The sequence below is a fragment of the Ceratotherium simum genome, chromosome 34 (genome assembly GCF_057802395.1).
Source record: "Ceratotherium simum simum isolate JZ-2026a chromosome 34, ASM5780239v1, whole genome shotgun sequence".
Lineage (NCBI taxonomy): Eukaryota > Metazoa > Chordata > Mammalia > Perissodactyla > Rhinocerotidae > Ceratotherium > Ceratotherium simum.
In genome coordinates, this window is record NC_141933.1 from 21662726 (window position 1) to 21679754 (window position 17029).

Genomic DNA, 17029 nt, shown 5'->3' on the forward strand with positions numbered 1-17029 from the left:
GATGTTAGCAAGATAATATTCATCTCTAAAAGCAAAAATAATTTTATTTACTCCAACTTCTGTTTTGAATGTATTTTTCAAGAACAAATCTATATTTTAAAAGTTTAAGCAAATATGGTTAAAATTTTGAACTACCTTAGCTACAAGTGTGAAATGTATGTGAGAAACAAATTAAGTGGACTTTCAATCCGCTTAACATGAGGAAGTCAAACTTACAATTCAGACTTAAATATGTTTTGCATATGGATAGTGTAAAAAGTACAAATTTATATATAAATCTTTTTTGCTGCTAACTCGTTCTTATTAAATTATAGAAATAAAATATTTGCTTTTCTTTTTTATCAATTTCTAAATGGTAGTCACTAAGTAATCAGTCTTCAGAAGAAACACTGGTAGTTCTGATGCACGGTGTTTGAATTTTTTTTTTTTTTAATTTTTTTAAAATTTATTTAATTTTCCCCCAAAGCCCCAGTAGATAGTTGTATGTCATAGCTGCACATCCTGCTAGTTGCTGTATGTGGGACGCAGCCTCAGCATGGCCGGAGAAGCGGTGCGTCGGTGCGCGCCCGGGATCCGAATCCGGGCCGCCAGTAGCGGAGCGCCCACACTTAACCGCTAAGCCACGGGGCCGGCCTGATGCACGGTGTTTAAGAATCACTAGTCTAAAAACAATTTACTCCTTTTGGGTATCTGAACCACTTTGCGAATCTTATTAAAGCTGTGGATCCTCTTCCCAGAATTCTCATACTTACCGAATTTAGCATATGGTATCATGGAGTTGGCAAACCCCTCTGAAGCCCATTCACCGGGATCCCTTAGGCATAAAGGATCTCAGGTTTGAAAACCTGCCCCGGATAGCTTACTTATATGATTTTTCTTTGAAACTTTATCTTCAGACTTTTCCAAAAATATTTGGCCAGTATTTATTGTAGTTTGTTTCTTAGAAGAGTAACTGCTGCAGCTGGTTAAGAGGAAGTGAGGTCTAGTGGAAAGGCCAGCTCAGTCAAGGGAATCTCAGGGTCTGTAAGCTTTTCTCCACTTCACTACCAACTAGCTGTGTGCCCTCCGGGGAAGTCACTTAACCTCTCAGGCTTTGATTTCCTATGTGGTTTCTGCAGTCCTTGCAAGCAATTTTATGAGTAGTTTTATGATGTCATGGTTTCATGATATCATGGTAAAGTTCTTTATCAATTTGGGGTTGACTCTGATACTGATGTTTGGGGAAAATGTCCTGGAGATAAGGTATACGTTCATTGTGCCTTTTTACTGATTATGACTTTTCAGAAGAGTTTCTCTGACTATACTTTCTCAAATGCTGTATAAATAAAAGTTGAAATCCCAATCCTATCCTGATCACTTTGAGTTTTAACATATTTTATGTATTCTGGGTATAAGCCATTGTTATTCTTTTTTTTTTTTTTTTAATTTATTTATTTTTTCCCCCAAAGCCCCAGTAGATAGTCGTATGTCATAGCTGCACATCCTTCTAGTTGCTGTATGTGGGACTCAGCCTCAGGATGGACGGAGAAGTGGTGCCTCTGTGCGCGCCCGGGATCCGGGCCGCCAGCATGGGAGCGCGCGCACTTAACCACCAAGCCACGGGGCCGGCCCACCATTGTTATTCTATGTGTTGCAATTATCATCTCCAAGTCTGTGGCTTGTTTTTTCATGCTCTTAATGGTGTTTTTTTTTGATGAACAGAAGTTCTTAATTTTAATTTAGTCTACTTTATCAATCTTTTTTTCATTATATTTTAAAATGGTAATATTTTACTGACTAATCAACAGTTTTTATCCAAAGTCATTCATTTAACAAATAATGCTTTGGGAGATCGATGCGTAAGAAATTATCCCCAGCCTGAAAGAGCTAACAAGAAATGCCTAACAGGGAAAATAAGCTGCAACAGAGAGTTCAGGGTCCACTCAGTCAATTTGTTTATTTAACCGATATTTACTGAGTGTTTACGTTGGGCCTGGTGCCGTTTTGAGTGTTACGGAGTCCTGTAGGTATCTGTAATGTTAAGCATCCACTTTTTTTAGTTGAAATATTATTGACGTATAACGTTATACTAGATTTAGGTATACAACATAATGATTTGCTATATGTATGTATTTTGAAATGATTACCACAGTAAGTTTAGTTAACATCCATCACCACACATAGTTATAACTTTTTTTCCTTGTGAGAATCCATTTTTTAATAACTCCATCATTCTACAGATTTTTGCATGATTTTTCTTTTGGTTGGGAGTCATTCTAATCTTGGTGATTAAAATTGCCGTTTATATGGACTTGAGAACTTTAAAAAGTGCTGCTGCTAAAGAAAAGGCAGGATGAAACAGCCAATTGAATTTCTTTTGGAAATGAATGTTAACTGCATGCATTGGGGCCCTTTTAGACTATTTTACTGTATGTTTGGTATGACTGTACATGATTAAATAAAAATTTATAATCTGGATGACCTGAAGATTTTTTGAACTATCCCTTGAGGAAATGAGAAAGCTATTGAGGAACATCAGTCCACAAATGTACTATGTTTAAAGCATAAGGAAGATACTTATAGTTTTAGAGCATGGTATGTGGAGTTTAAAAATTTAATACTAAAATATTAGGGGTAAAGTTTTAATTTTTGTTTCCCAATTTTTTTTTAGACTTTAATGCGTTTCTTTTATTTTTTATTATTTTATTGAGGTCACATTGGTTTATAACATTGTGTAAATTGCAGGATTTTTTAAAACTAAAAAAGAAGTTTGGGGCAGGGAAGAGTTAAAAATAAACAAGATAGCCTGACTTGACTTTTTTGACCTTGAAGTCAACTTAAAGGAGTTTAGTTAGTCTTAAAAAAACACAATTGATAAAAACATCACTGAGCATTGGATTGGGATCCCAAAACCTTGATTTTCTTTCTGGCTCTATCACTGATGAAATATGTGGTGTAGAGAGTCCCTTTTGTGTTATGTGGTTTACAGTCTAAGGTGGTTGAGACTTTAAGAATGTGATTGAAAAGTTTAATTAAAATTATGACTATACATATAAAATGCTGTGAATTTTAGAGCCTTACATAAATCCATTTCAAGGTTAATAGAAAAAAGCCCTTTTAAGTAGACCAAACTAAGGGCCAATGATGTTAGCTTCATTTGTTAATATAAAGCAACAAACAGTGAAGGTCATTTGTTGGGGATGAGGGTGTATTTGTGTGTTATTTAGATGAGGAGCATTTCATTTCTGTGTGTCTCTTAGGAAAGGGAAGCCATTGACTACTTATTTTTCCTTAGCTTGAAAAAACTGGAAGTTAGAGACTTAACTGCCCTTGAGTTCTTTCCTTGTGTAAAAACTACCTATCTCTTCCTTTTTTTCTTTTGGGTTTAAAACTTTGGAGATTTTTGTGTGTTTTGGTTTTTTTTTCTTCTTAAAAGCAGATAGAAATATTTAAGTTTTCAGCTTTTGATGACATGTCGAACATCTGTGTTTGTAGTCTAATTCCCTTTTCCCCTTTTTCTGTTGTAGGGAGCAAGGGAGCTGAAGGAGAGCTAGTTTCCCTAAAATTGGTAAGTACTTTTACCGGGCAGGCATAGTGTGCCTGATGCTAGTTGGATAATAATGTAAATGTTCAGTGATTTTTTTTTTTTCTTCAAAAAAGGTCTTTCCCAGAAATGAGGCTTTGCTGTTTGCACTGAGTGAAAGTGAATTTTTGTCTGATTTCACATAGCCGTATCTCAAATGCGTTTGTGTTTCTAATAATACTGCTAGGTTTGCATGTTCCTGCATTCAATAACCTGTTAAAATATAAAGGTCCCCTTTGCCAAAAATGTCCTTAATGCAGTGGTTAGTGCTGAAAATTCAAAAGTCAGGAAATTCAAAAGTTAAGGTTCCCATAGTGTTTTGTATTACTTAATATGCTGTTAAATTTGATGACCTTAGTGTATGTGCAAAATGGCTAGGTTAATGTAACTGTGGGAACCTTGACTTTGAAATTTGGGACTCATAAGTATTTATATTCTTAAATTTAATGTTGGAGTGGCTTCATGTCTGATAAATTACATCTTTAGTGTGTGTTGTTTCATATCATTCTTAAAGAGGAAAAAATGAGAGAGAGAGAAATGTGGCAGTGTGGGGCATCTAGGCAAACACGTCTTTTCCTAGTATGTACTTTAATGTCTACTTCAACAGCTTATAAATCATCACACTTAATCATTTCTTTGAATGTCTAATTCAAGATCACAGATTGCACAGTGCAGTCTAGTGACTAAGGATCAAACAAATATTAACCCTATTTGGAGAGCGTGTATTATGATAAAAAAATTAAACTCAAATAAGATAGCTTGAAATAGGGTAGTCCCCTAATGCAAGGCTACTCTCTTTTTATTTTTTTTGGTGAGGAAGATCAGCCCTGAGCTGACATCCATGTCAGTCCTCCTCTTTTTGCTGAGGAAGACTGGCCCTGGGCTAACATCTGTGCCCGTCTTCCTCCACTTTATGTGGGACGCCGCCACAGCATGGCCGGACAAGCGGTGTGTCGGTGCGCGCCCGGGATCCCAACCCCGGGCTGCCAGCAGCTGAGCGTGAGCACTCAACCACTACACCATGGGGCCGGCCCCAAGGCTACCCCTTTTTGTTTTCATTTTTGTTCTTGTTTTCAGTTCTCTCTCTCAAATAGTAATTAACTTAGTAAGTGGAGTAGATTTTTGCTTAAGGCTTCTTTTTGATAACTTGTGGTCCTTGAGGGGTCTCGCTTACCGTTTAGGGATTGGCTTTGAACATGAAAGGGAGGCACTGGAACCAATTAACCTTGCATTTACTACCTTTTTATTCTACTTGCCTTTCATGGACCTTTTTAAATAAATAATCAAGACCCTATAGTGCTTTACTTTGAGATGTGATAGTGCCATAGAATCTTAGAGAAGGGACCTGAAGTGCCTTCTCTTCCAGCTTTGTTACCCACTGTGGCAACTTTTCCTCCTGTATCCCTGACAGGTTGTTACTCGGGTACATATTGAATACTACATTTTAAAAAGATGTGTAGCTCATTATTTTCTGTACTGTATTCTGAGGAGCTCTAGTTCCACAGAAATGAATAAATATTATTGAGGTGGGGTGGGTGTGGGAAAAATGTTCTGTGGTCAAATAATTTGGGAAATGCTGCGTTAAACAAAGTTAAACAGGTTTCTTTACTGCAGGACTTCTCAGAACCTTTAATATGCTAATGTGCATTGTGAATCTCCAAGAGGGGGATATGATATGCAGCATTCTTGAATACTTCTAATGACAGGGAGCCCACTACCTCATAAGGTAACCCATTCCTTTTTTGTACAGCTCTAATCCTTAGCTCTTCCTTAAATTGATCTGAACTCTATCTCCCATAACTTCCACTTCTATTAAGTACTTATTGGTTATGCCAAGACTACCACATCCTCTTGTGTTATCCTTTGTGTAGTAAATATATGTATGATTCTGGCCAGGCTTGTCTGGACTATTTTTTATCATTAAATAGCATTCTAGTAATTGTGGCATCCAATCTAAAATCTCGGCCTCCTTGTCACTTTGCTCTTATATACTGCTCTGTAGCCTTCTTTATTTTGAATTTCTGTGAGTTTTAAAATTTACTTCAACGTTCTTGTTGTTGGGTATAGTTGGGATGATTTTAGTAGACATGCTTCATTTCTGTAAAGAAAGGTGGGAAATAGAAGAAGGTGTGTGTGGCAGCCAGGGCTGGGCCCAGGAGGCTGAGGTGGAAACTGGACATGAGAATGAACACTGGTGGTAGGGAGAAGTGTAGGGCAGTGCAGCAGACCTAGGGAGGGGAGGATGCTGTGGGGGAACCCTGCTTGACCAGAATATCACACCCTTGTGCTGCAGATGGATGAACTGTGTAGGGATTCCTTGTTTTTTTATTAAATGAGGACCTAGGTGCCCCGCCCCCCCCAAGAAAAAAGATAGAAAACAGAGAAAGCGAAGATACATATTTTATACTCAAACATATTCAGACATTCAGATTTCATAAATCTAATTGTGTATATATATACACACACACACACATATACATATACACACACATATATATGTAAATATAAATTTAATGTTTAGGAAACATCAGTCTCACTAGCTGAGATGATTTTTGTTAACAGCTCTAATACCAGGATTTGAGCACAGTAACCTTGCCAGATTCAAAAGATAGCCTCTAAAATCAAGATTGCCAAGCTGTTTGTGCAGTAGTATTTTCTGTTGACGTGTGAAGTGTCACCAAAGAAATACCACCATGAAAATAAGAAAACAAGCATTATGTTGTTTTTTTTTTTGGTGAGGAAGATTAGCCCTGAGCTACCATCCTGTTGCCAATCCTCCTCCTTTTGCTGAGGAAGATTGGCCCTGGGCTAACCTCTGTGCCCATCCTTCTCCACTTGAAATGTGGGACGCCTGTCACAGCATGGCTTGATAAACGGTGCGTAGGTCCACGCCCAGGACCCGAACCCGTGAACCCCAGTCTGCTGAAGCGGAGTGTGCGATCTTAACCACTACACCACTGGGCTGGCCTCGTGTTGGTTTTTTAATGTCATTTTTATTGATTCATGTTAGTAAATGTTAATTTTCAATAAGGACTCCTAAAAGAATTTTATCATTTTAGCATCTGTGGTAATTTTTAGCACTATTAGTTAAAAGTTAAAGATATTATTTTATCTCTTCGCATGTTAGATACATATTAAGAAATAAGTATTTTGTACAAATTAAAACCTGATATTTTAGTATTAAGCATGTGACAAATAAGGATACATAGATCTGTCAAGACTTTCTAATTTTTCATAGAGTCAACTGTCGCTTAATGATGGGATACATTCTGAGAAATGCATCGTTAGGCCATTTCCTCGTGTGAACAACATAGAGTGTACTTACACAAACCTAGATGGTATAGCCTACTACACACCTGGGCTATAAGGTACTAATGTTATGGGACCACTGTTGTATATGTGGTCCATTGTTGACCAAAATGTCATTATGCGGCACATGACTGTATCTTAAAAAATTAATTAAATCTACTCTAAACGCTATTCTGAGAATATAGATCAAAAGTAGAGTCTTACACTAAGTAGATATATGGTATAGAGAACACGGAGCTGTCCGTTTTTAGGGAATTCAGTCTGGAGGCACAATGTATTACGGACTTACTGTTAGTTAGAGAAACTTGGTCGGTGAGTTGAGTTTTGATTAGAGAAAGGTTTATATCAATTCAGGAACAGAGCAGTGTTTCTTAGCAGTAAATTTAGAATTATAGCATTACTGTATTTTTAGAATCATAATGAAAGACTTGAGGTCACATATCTCTAAGCAGAACTATGCTGAGAAAAATAGAAGCCTCCTTTTTTTAATTAATTAATTTATTTATTTCCCCCCCCCAAAGCCCAGTAGATAGTTGTATGTCATAGCTGCACATCCTTCTAGTTGCTGTACATGGGACGCGGTGTCAGCATGGCCGGAAAAGCGGTGCGTCGGTGTGCGCCCGAGATCCAAACCCTGGGCCGCCAGCAGCGGAGTGCGAGCACTTAACCGCTAAGCCACGGGGCCAGCCCTAGAAGCCTCGTTCTTAGAGAATTTGAAAATAACGCTTACAGCCTTCTCAGCAATATACTGTATTGAGAAGTTTATTAGAAAGTTTGTTTATGAATAAAAGAGTTAAGCGTGTTAAAAACAGCTTAGAACTTTACAGTTTACAAAGGGCTTTTCATGTAACTTCACCTTATTTAAACCTCATAATAGTTTTATGAAGTAGATGATACTGTTGGCATTTTCCTGATTTATAAGCAAACAAACAAATTTAAGAAACCCTGAGGCTGAGAGCAGTTACACAGCGAGTAAGTATAATCAGGTTTTTTTTGTTTTTTGGGAAGAGCGAATGTTCTTTCTAGACATCCCAGCTGCCTTTTTTAGTGGGATTTGATTATTATTTTTATTTGGTCGGTTTGTGGAGTTTTTATTTATTTATGTTTTGGGGTTTGTTTTTTTAATTTAAAGGTGAGAGGCCTTAGGTGTCCCGGTGGTTTGACACGTACAGTTTTGAAGATAACAAATGTTGGTATTTTGTGCTAGGTGATTGCCCTCTCTGATGGTAGTATTTAGAGCTGTTGGGTGGTGAAGGGTATTGTACCTCAATAAAGTGTGTCTGTTACTGTTTTGTGAATCTGTTTATATTTACCTTGTAGCAACCGATGTGTTATTTGTAACTTAGAATTGGTCAAAATATGGTAAATTATCTTTTTACAAATATAACAAATAATACCTTCTTTATGATGCTATAAACTGCCCCCAAACAGTCTTCACGTGACAGCTGCATGAGTTGTCTTAAGCCCCCAAAATATTTTTTAAAAGAATTCAACATGTGCTTGCTTTGTTTTTGTAAGCTATAAATATATGTATGTAAGTCATTCCTTTAGGCAGAGACCACCCTTAAAATTGCTGTTCAGAAAGAGGCCTTTTTGAAGGAGGAGGATATCAGATGAATCTTCTAGTCTTTCATAAGTTTTTCTGTAACAAGTCACTACCTTTTTTAACCCTTCAGTTTTATTTTGAAATAAAATGAGTAATTGACATTTGTAGTCCTTGCCAAATAAAATTGCATTCCTTTGTGTGTCTCTAATAAGCAGACAGCAGTCTGATGAAGGAAGTTGAAGCTGTCGGCTCCTCGTTAGCTTGAGTTGCAGGCTTCTTACCCTGTGAGGGGCTCTCCGACACTTAGAGCCTCCGGGTTAAACTCTGCTTTTCTTTTGCTTTTCTTGAACATTTTGTTTCCTCCGTATAAAATTTTCTGATGCTTTATCTAGCAATCCTCAGTTAATTTTTGTTGTTTAAAAAAGTGCATATTTTCTATGGAAAATTTTGAAAACATTGATACTCTGAAAAGAAGAAAGTAAATAACCTTTAGTGCTACCACCCAGAAATAACCAATAGCAAATTATGAAAGCGTTGCCTGACCCGAACTCTAGATAGCTCAGAGTACTCTTATTTTTACAAATCTTTGTCAGTTTGATAGACAAAACTTATCTTCTTAAAATTTACATTTCTGTGACTCTATTGAAGATGGATGTTTTTCATGTTTGTTGGTCATTATTTCTTTTTCTGTGAATTGCCTTTTCATAGATAAAATTAATTTGTGAGCACTCTAACTGTATAAATTATCTTAACCCTTTGTTGTGTATTGTAAGTTCTCCATTTTTTTTTATTGGTGTCATAATAGTTTATAACATTGTGAGATTCCAGTTGTACATTTTTTTTTTTCTTCCCTGAGGAAGATCAGCCCTGAGCTAACATCTGCCAATCCTCCTCTTTTTGCCAAGGAAGACTGGCCCTGGGCTAACATCCATGCCCATCTTCCTCCACTTTATATGGGACACCACCACAGCATGGCTTGACAAGCGGTGTGTTGGCGTGCACCTGGGATCCGAACCTGCGAATCCTCGGGCTGCCAAAGCGGAGTGTGTGCACTTAACCGCTGTGCCACCAGGCCAGCCCCCTAGTTGTACATTATTATTTGTCAGTCACCACATAAATGCACCCATTCACCCCTTGTGCCCAGCCCCCAGCTCCCTTCCCCCTGGTAACCACCAAAGTGTTCTCTTTGTCCGTCTGTTAGTTTATATTCCACGTAAGTTCTCCATGTGTTTTTTTTTGTGTGTGTGTGTGAGGAAGATCAGCCCTGAGCTAACATCTATGCCAATCCTCCTCTTTTTTTTTTTTTCACTTTTTCTCCCCAAAGCCCCAGTAGATAGTTGTATGTCATAGTTGCACATCCTTGTAGTTGCTGTATGTGGGACGCCGCCTCAGCATGGCCGGACAAGCATCGTTGTGCGCCCAGGATCCGAACCTGGGCTGCCAGTAGCGGAGCGTGGGCACTTAACCGCTAAGCTGTGGGGCTGGCCCTCCCATGTTTTTAACCTGCTGTTTGTTTCCAGAGTTTATATGATTTGAGTTGCGCTATGATGTTATATGTTACTACCAGTAAAATAAAATATGGCCTTTCTGTTATTGAAAATACCCCTTTAACTTCAAGGTGAGTCTTAATTTGACAGAAATTATAAGGAGTTGTTTTTGGACACATTTTCTGATAGAACCTTGCGAAAATTAAAACTAATTCAAGTAATGTTTTCAGGAAGAACTCTAGTACATAAGTCAACAATTTGAGTACGGATATTCTTTTAGTATTTAAAATTAAAGTGACTGTGTAGTTTTAATATTTTCTTTTGTACGTAGAATAAACTTACATGACAACAAAAACCTTGGTCTGTCAGTAACTTAATGATTCTGATATTTATTTATTTATTATAGTTCCAGAGATGTTCTAAGATAATAAGTAGCCGAAAAACCCAGGTTTGTTCATCAAAATATGTCTCTTTATCCAAATTATCCCCCCTAAACATACTCCCTTTATGAAATTTTTTGGTTGACAATATCATCGTAGAATAATTCTTTCCTAACCTCTACAAATAAGTTTGAAGGAATTTTACACTTTTGAAATTAATTGTTTTTTAGGTTAGCGTATTTAATATTACATAACATAGTATGTAAGGCCTCGGGGAGAGATTGCCAGTGATGTTTTAAGCCTAGCGAGATTAAGCAAATAAAATGAAAGCTAATATTCACAGGAATACATTCTGTAGTTAATGATTCCGTTATAATTCTGTTAAATCAGGTTTTAAAAAAGTTTTAAAAAAACTTAGGTTGAATATGGACTTACTCCATAGATAAATAATTTGGGGGAAATGTGAAGATTATGAATCTCATTGAATTGGTTTAAGAAACAGTGGTTCTTCTGGCTTCCTGAGTGTTCCTTCCTCAGTTTGTAAGAGTACTGAAGAGCTGCTCTAACGACAGGTTTTATAGGTACAAAGAAGAAGAGAGAAAGAAGTGAAGTTGAAATTTATTAGACAAAAGCAAACTTTTGCTTTGGGAGAGTACCTAAAATCATGTCTAAGGCCACATTCAAGAAAAAGAGAAGAAAAATTAAAAGAGAAATTAGCCATTGAGTTAATTTAAATTGCAGTAGTGATGAGCAGAGCAGAACAGGAAGGCCCACATTCACAAATCTAGACTTTTTGACATTATCTCTCTGCAGTTATGGACACAGCCAAGGAGATGCCCTGGCAGGCTTAGAAAGAAGATAGTGTTCATTGTAAAGCTGGAAACATCTGTTCCATTGCTAGACCACCTCATCTGTTGTGCACGATAGATTTATTTATTAATATCCCTATTGTAATTTCATGGAAAGCACAGTTACATTGCATTATGTTTGTATTAAGTATTAATTTGTTAAATGTAAACTTTAAATTACACCAGAATGTTCCCCTGTTTTGAGCTTCTTTATTTTTTAAATACAGTGAAAGTTTATCCAAATGAAAATACTCTGGACTTCTTTAACCTCTGAGAGACCTTGAACTCTCCATTTCACTCTGTGTGATGTTTAAAAATGTATGACCCTGTTGTTATGTGTCTCTTTCTGAGGACAGTGTGTCCTGGATGTCTCCTCCTCATCTAGGGCAGAAGTGGTCTTGTTCAGCTCTGTATCCTCAGAACGAAGAATGTAGCGTGGTGCTGAGTATATAGTAGGTTCTTCAATGTTTTCACGACCCGATTAAACACATTTTTTTTTATTCTTACGTATTTGAAGTGTTCGGTAGAGGAGTGCTCAAAGAATAAAACCCAGAAAGTTTTGGTACCAATTCGATACAAAACTATTCATTTTGGAAAGAAATCGGTTTGGGAAATTTCTTGCACTGTGTTATAGAATCAAATGTTTTTCAACTAAGATTATTTTACTTAACATGAATATTTCCTTTATGTCCAACATAATGATCCAGAACATTTTATGATCTTTACAGCTTCAGTGAGAAGAGGCATTTGTTATTGTAAACGGAGGCTGAAGAAACTATAGAATTAACAGACATAAAAGAAAGTGGAGAAGGTAGAGGATGGAGTTGCAGACTCTACAGGAGGCTCTTAAAGTGGAAATTCAGGTTCACCAGGTATGTTGCATTGTTGGCTTCTCCCACGTCATATTAAGTAATCGCTAAGATGAGTAAACAGGCCCATCTCTGGTTTTTAGTACAGTTTTTAATTGTCTTTCAGACAGTTGTTCAAGAGTCATGTCATTTGCCTTTTATCGCTACTAAACAAACTCATTGATAATACTTTTAAGAATGTTAATAAAATATTCCTGACTTCCTTTCCAGAGAAAAGAACTGAAAATATTTTTTTCATATACTAAAAGTGTTAAAAAAAAAAAAAAATTCTCTTTTTTTCTGTTTTTTGGTCCAAACAGAGTCCATGGACTCTGCTCATATGATTTAACTTGCGTATTTTGAATAATGAGGCATGTTTAACTGGACTACCACGTATAATGAAGTTTTTACTCATAACTCAGCTTTTGATTTTGACCTTGATTCCAATCTTTAGTAGAGAAAATGTGATTGTCTTCACAGATGTTTGCGTTCCAAATTTCACAATTCTTACACTTCACCTCAGGTACCTAGGCTCAACAAACTTAAAAAATATATAAATAAAAATATTAATGATTATATTTATATAATTATATTAATAAAATATATTAAATATTTATAATATATTTTATTTACTATAACTATAACCAAGACAAAAAGCTATCCTTAAATAACTAAATCATGAACATTATTGTGTAAACAGAATATCACTGTTTTATATCTCTTTTCTAGACATTAGCTGGATTTGGTCCTAGGTTCAAGACACACACACACACACACACACACGTACGCGTATATAATCCTTGGAAATCAGAAGTGATCAGTGATGATGATATGATTACTTACAAATGTTTGGGGTGTGGGAGTAGAGAGGAGAAGGGAACTATTTTCTAAAGGTGTTTGTTCTTAGGTATGGTTTGCCTTGTTTTATCTGAATAGTCTAAGGTAAGGTTGATTTCTGAAGTTGTTGGAAGAACACCCTGGGCTTTTGACAACTACTAAATTTGCAGGTTGCTTAGAATTAGGGTGCATGAGAACTTATAGGAAATCTTCAAAGGCATATATATATATATATATATGAAGGTGTATATATATTCACACATGCGGACATACATACTCATGCATACACTTTTTACATCGAGTCTGTATGTTCAGAAATCCCTGCTGTTGCTGTGGATCTTGTTAAACTCTTGCTCAGTGGTAGTCTTATAGTTGGCTGTGTACAGGCGGGCTTCTCTATGTGAAGTGTGTTTTGTTTTTATGGTAACTTTAAGAAATTTAGTATATAATAAGTTATGCACATTTTATTTTATTTGTCCTTGCTTCTGGTACTAATTGAGGAGAATAAAAATCTGTTTACAAAAACAAGCTTGTCGTCTTCTAGGACGAAAGTATTTTAACAGAGAGGTGTGTTAAATACCCAATTTGGCTGAATGGCAAATGACGACAGTTAAATTCACAATTTGTTCAAAGCTGACATAATCATAGAACAAATTTCTGGACAACCATAATCAATCTGAAATTTGCATGGACCAAGGATAATTTAATGAAATTGTATGTGATTTTGGGAGCTATTCCTCCTCTCAAGAAATTTTGAGATGGCGAAGTTAGCATTCTTTTTTTTTTTTTAAAGATTTTATTTATTTATTTTTCCCCCCAAAGCCCCAGTAGATAGTTGTATGTCATAGCTGCACATCCTTCTAGTTGCTGTGTGTGGGACGCGGCCTCAGCATGGCCGGAGAAGCAGCGCGTCGCTGCGAGCCCGGGATCCGAACCCGGGTCGCCAGCAGTGGAGCGCGCTCACTTAACCACTAAGCCACGGGGCCGGCCCCGAAGTTAGCATTCTGCTTTTAGTTCATCCTAACAAGATATGAACAAGTCCCAAATAAGACTTTCTTGAAAGACTCATGACCTAAATTGAACTAAATTACTAAAAATTAGAGTTCTTAAATATTATTTTGTTTTGCATTTTTAGTTCAAGCATACCAATTTTATGAAAATTGTAATTATGAAAAAAATTAATGTTTATTCTGTTTTAAAATCTAATTTAAATTTTAAAATTACATTTGTTGCCTCAAAAGGGATATAATATTCTTCTTCAAGTTATCCCAAACACTCTCTTAATATTAACATTAACTGTTTCCCTATATATTTAACTATTTGTTTTTTAGCATAAAATTAATAGCTTTTATATTCATCCTTAATTATTATACAACATTTTGTTTGTGCAATAATAAACATTTATTTATATGTTGATTGATAGTATTTTAACAAATAAAGTATATAAGATTTTCACTCTAGTTATATTTAGAATACTTTCCTATTTTTGAAAAAGAAAATAAGTATTAACAACAGTAAATCCAAGTGACATGCCTATTTGTAAATCTGATGTTGTTCTTCTGATTGAATATGTGGTAACCTAAAAATAATCACTGATCCTGACAAGTTTGGGGATGCCAGAAATGACATCAAAGTAGGCACTGGCTACGAGGCTGAGGCCAAAGCCAGGTCATACATTTGACTGAGTACTGGGGCAAAAGCCACCCCTTCATGCATTTCCAGTTAGGGAATGAAATTAGGGCTGAAATTGAGCTTACTGAATAGAAAGTGTGTTATGAACTACCTGGTATTGCTATAGTGGAAGTATATTTTTGTTCTTTATGGACAGGGAGATGGTTAAGAAAGTAGCGACATACATATGGTTGATGTTGAATGAATGTTTAAATAGTGTGATGAGCATCTCACCTTTTTTTGAGAAATTGCCTTTTTGATTATTCTTATGCGGATTTGATGGAAGCCATATTTAAACTTGCAGAGTATTTACTCTACATGGAACGGAGAATAGTATAAAGCAGAAGTTAGAAAACTTTTTCTGTAAAGGGCCAGATAGTAAAATATTTTATACTTCGTGGATTACTTTGTGGTCTGTGTCACAACTGTTCTGCTCTGCTGCTATACAAGGTGACCATAGGCAATATATAAATGAATGAGTGTGACTGAGTCCTGATAAACCTTTATTTACAAAAACAGATAGTAGGCCAGATTTGCCTGTGGGCTACAGTTTGCCAGCCCTTGGCGTGAGGTTTAGCTTCATGAAAAATTGCTGCGTTCTTGCAATAGAAGGTAACTTAACTTTGATAACGCAACGTCAGCTTAAAGTCCCTAGTGATTTGGATGGTCTAGTTAATTTGCCTAGCTTGTCCTGTCCTGCCTCTGATTGTCTAAAATGCATCTTGACTGCTTATGGGTAGAACAATTGGTTTATTTCCTCCAGGGGTGGAGACTTAGTGTGGTTATCAGTCAGTTTTTAAATTCCAGTGTCATGGAAGAAAACCTTTTTCAGCTTTAAAAAGGCAGCTTTAGTGTAGTAGCCAACTCTCTGCTAACCAAAGCAAAAGGAAAACCAAGGGCTATTTTCATTGAAGAATGTGGCTGGCCTTTAGGCTGCGTTAGTAAAAATGTATATGTATAAAACTTTGTGTTTAAATTTCATTGAGCTCCTGGAATGTGTGTTATTACTACTTTGTAGATAAGACTAGGGTATAGAAGAGTTATTCTGTCACATATGAAGTAGAGTGTAATAATATCTACCTTGTGTGTTTGGAGGTCACGTGGTTGACAACTTTGGCTATCCAGAATGTATCCTAGCACTTGAAGGAAGGCTTTTGACCAACTAGAATAAATGTCGGAACTCACTCACCAAAGATTCTACATTTTACTCAAGGGGGCTTTCTTAGGTTATTACAGCCTATTCACTCGTCTTAGAGTTAGTTCACTGAGCGTATCATACAGCAGATCAGAAGCGGCAAATTTGAGTTGGGGTTCAGGGGCTGTTGGAGGGGTAATCATAGCAGCAAGATTTGCTAGCTGACTGCTTGGCCTTAAGGAGTAGACTGAAAAACTAAAATGCAGACACAAGAACTCTTTAAAACAAAGCGATTTGGGGCCTTTTCTGTAAGGACCTTATTGTATTGTTTGTAGAATAGTATATTAATTGATGTAATCATGCCTCTAAGTATCAATGAAAGCTGATTTTTTTTCTATTTAAGAATGCCTATAAGTATATGCTTTGACAAGACTTTCTTCTATGACTAAAAAATTTAAAAGTTCCTTGTCATCCAAAGAGAGGGACAGGTTTTTCAATTATATGAGAACAGCTTATTGGGGAACAGCTTACTCCCAGACACTTTTAGGAATCAGCCTTCTGATATTCCTTTATGCTTCAAATCCTCTGTCCCTGGTTGTTGTTACCTTTGGGCAGTGGTGCTTTTAGAAGCTGGGTTAGGTCAAACGGCATCTGTTTTTCTTTATTTTTCATTTGTTTGGACTTCTGTTTTCTCTGGTGAAGGTCTTGCTCATTCAGTATTCTGGTAGCACTCTCCTTCCAGAGGGACTCAGGTAGGTAGAGTTTTGCGTTATTGTTCTCCCACTTCCTTACTCTCTCACACTGAACATCACTGCTCTGCTGAGTGCTCCCCTCCCCCACGGAGGAGACAGTGGCAAAGTCCCATCTGACACTAGGCTCCTTCTGTGGTGAGAACCAAACCAACAGACTTGCCAAATCTCTGCTTGGCTGTATACACACAGGACTGTTTTGTATGGGAGCAGCTTCTTTCCCGGCCTTGTTTGGGACTCTAGACAGCGACAACATTTTAAAGGGATGTTTGGCTTTTAGAGCATCCAGCTTGTTTAAATTGCTTTTTAGAAGTTCCCCTCCCCCATCCTGTCTCCAGATTTTTTAAAAAGCAGGAGCTTTTCATTTCAAATATAAAGTGGTAGCTTGATTTATTTATTTTTTTTATGTAGAGAGGAGTGTCTCATAACCTTTTATATGGATCACAGAAGCTATTGGTCTATTCTGATTGTGGTGTTGCTCATGTTTTTGTGTGGCCTTAAAACTCTAGATTTGGGGGGTCAAACCTGATTAGCTGTAGTGAGTTATATGTAAGACTGATGGCTCTTTTTCTCTCTTTATTACCAGAAACTGGTTGCTCAAATGAAGCAGGACCCACAGGTAAAATACTACTTTTATTCATTTAATTTTTTAATTAA

The 17029-nt window shown here is 36.7% G+C and overlaps 1 protein-coding gene across 17 annotated transcripts in view; it reads left to right on the top strand.

Moving 5' to 3' along the window:
- The window catches only part of PHF21A (PHD finger protein 21A), a 182296-nt gene that overhangs the window by 25066 nt on the left and 140201 nt on the right, over window positions 1-17029 (top strand). For 10 of the 17 annotated variants that reach the window (XM_087423069.1, XM_087423064.1, XM_087423052.1 and 7 more), the window contains 4 exons: window positions 3507-3547; window positions 5177-5288; window positions 11861-12004; window positions 16959-16991. In XM_087423069.1, the coding sequence (XP_087279195.1) occupies window positions 11951-12004; window positions 16959-16991 (87 nt within the window). In that variant the 5' untranslated portion in view covers window positions 3507-3547; window positions 5177-5288; window positions 11861-11950. Of the gene's footprint in view, window positions 1-3506; window positions 3548-5161; window positions 5289-10310; window positions 10353-11860; window positions 12005-16958; window positions 16992-17029 lie in introns of all 17 variants that reach the window. The other 7 variants (XM_087423053.1, XM_087423062.1, XM_087423061.1 and 4 more) reach the window with 3 other exon arrangements.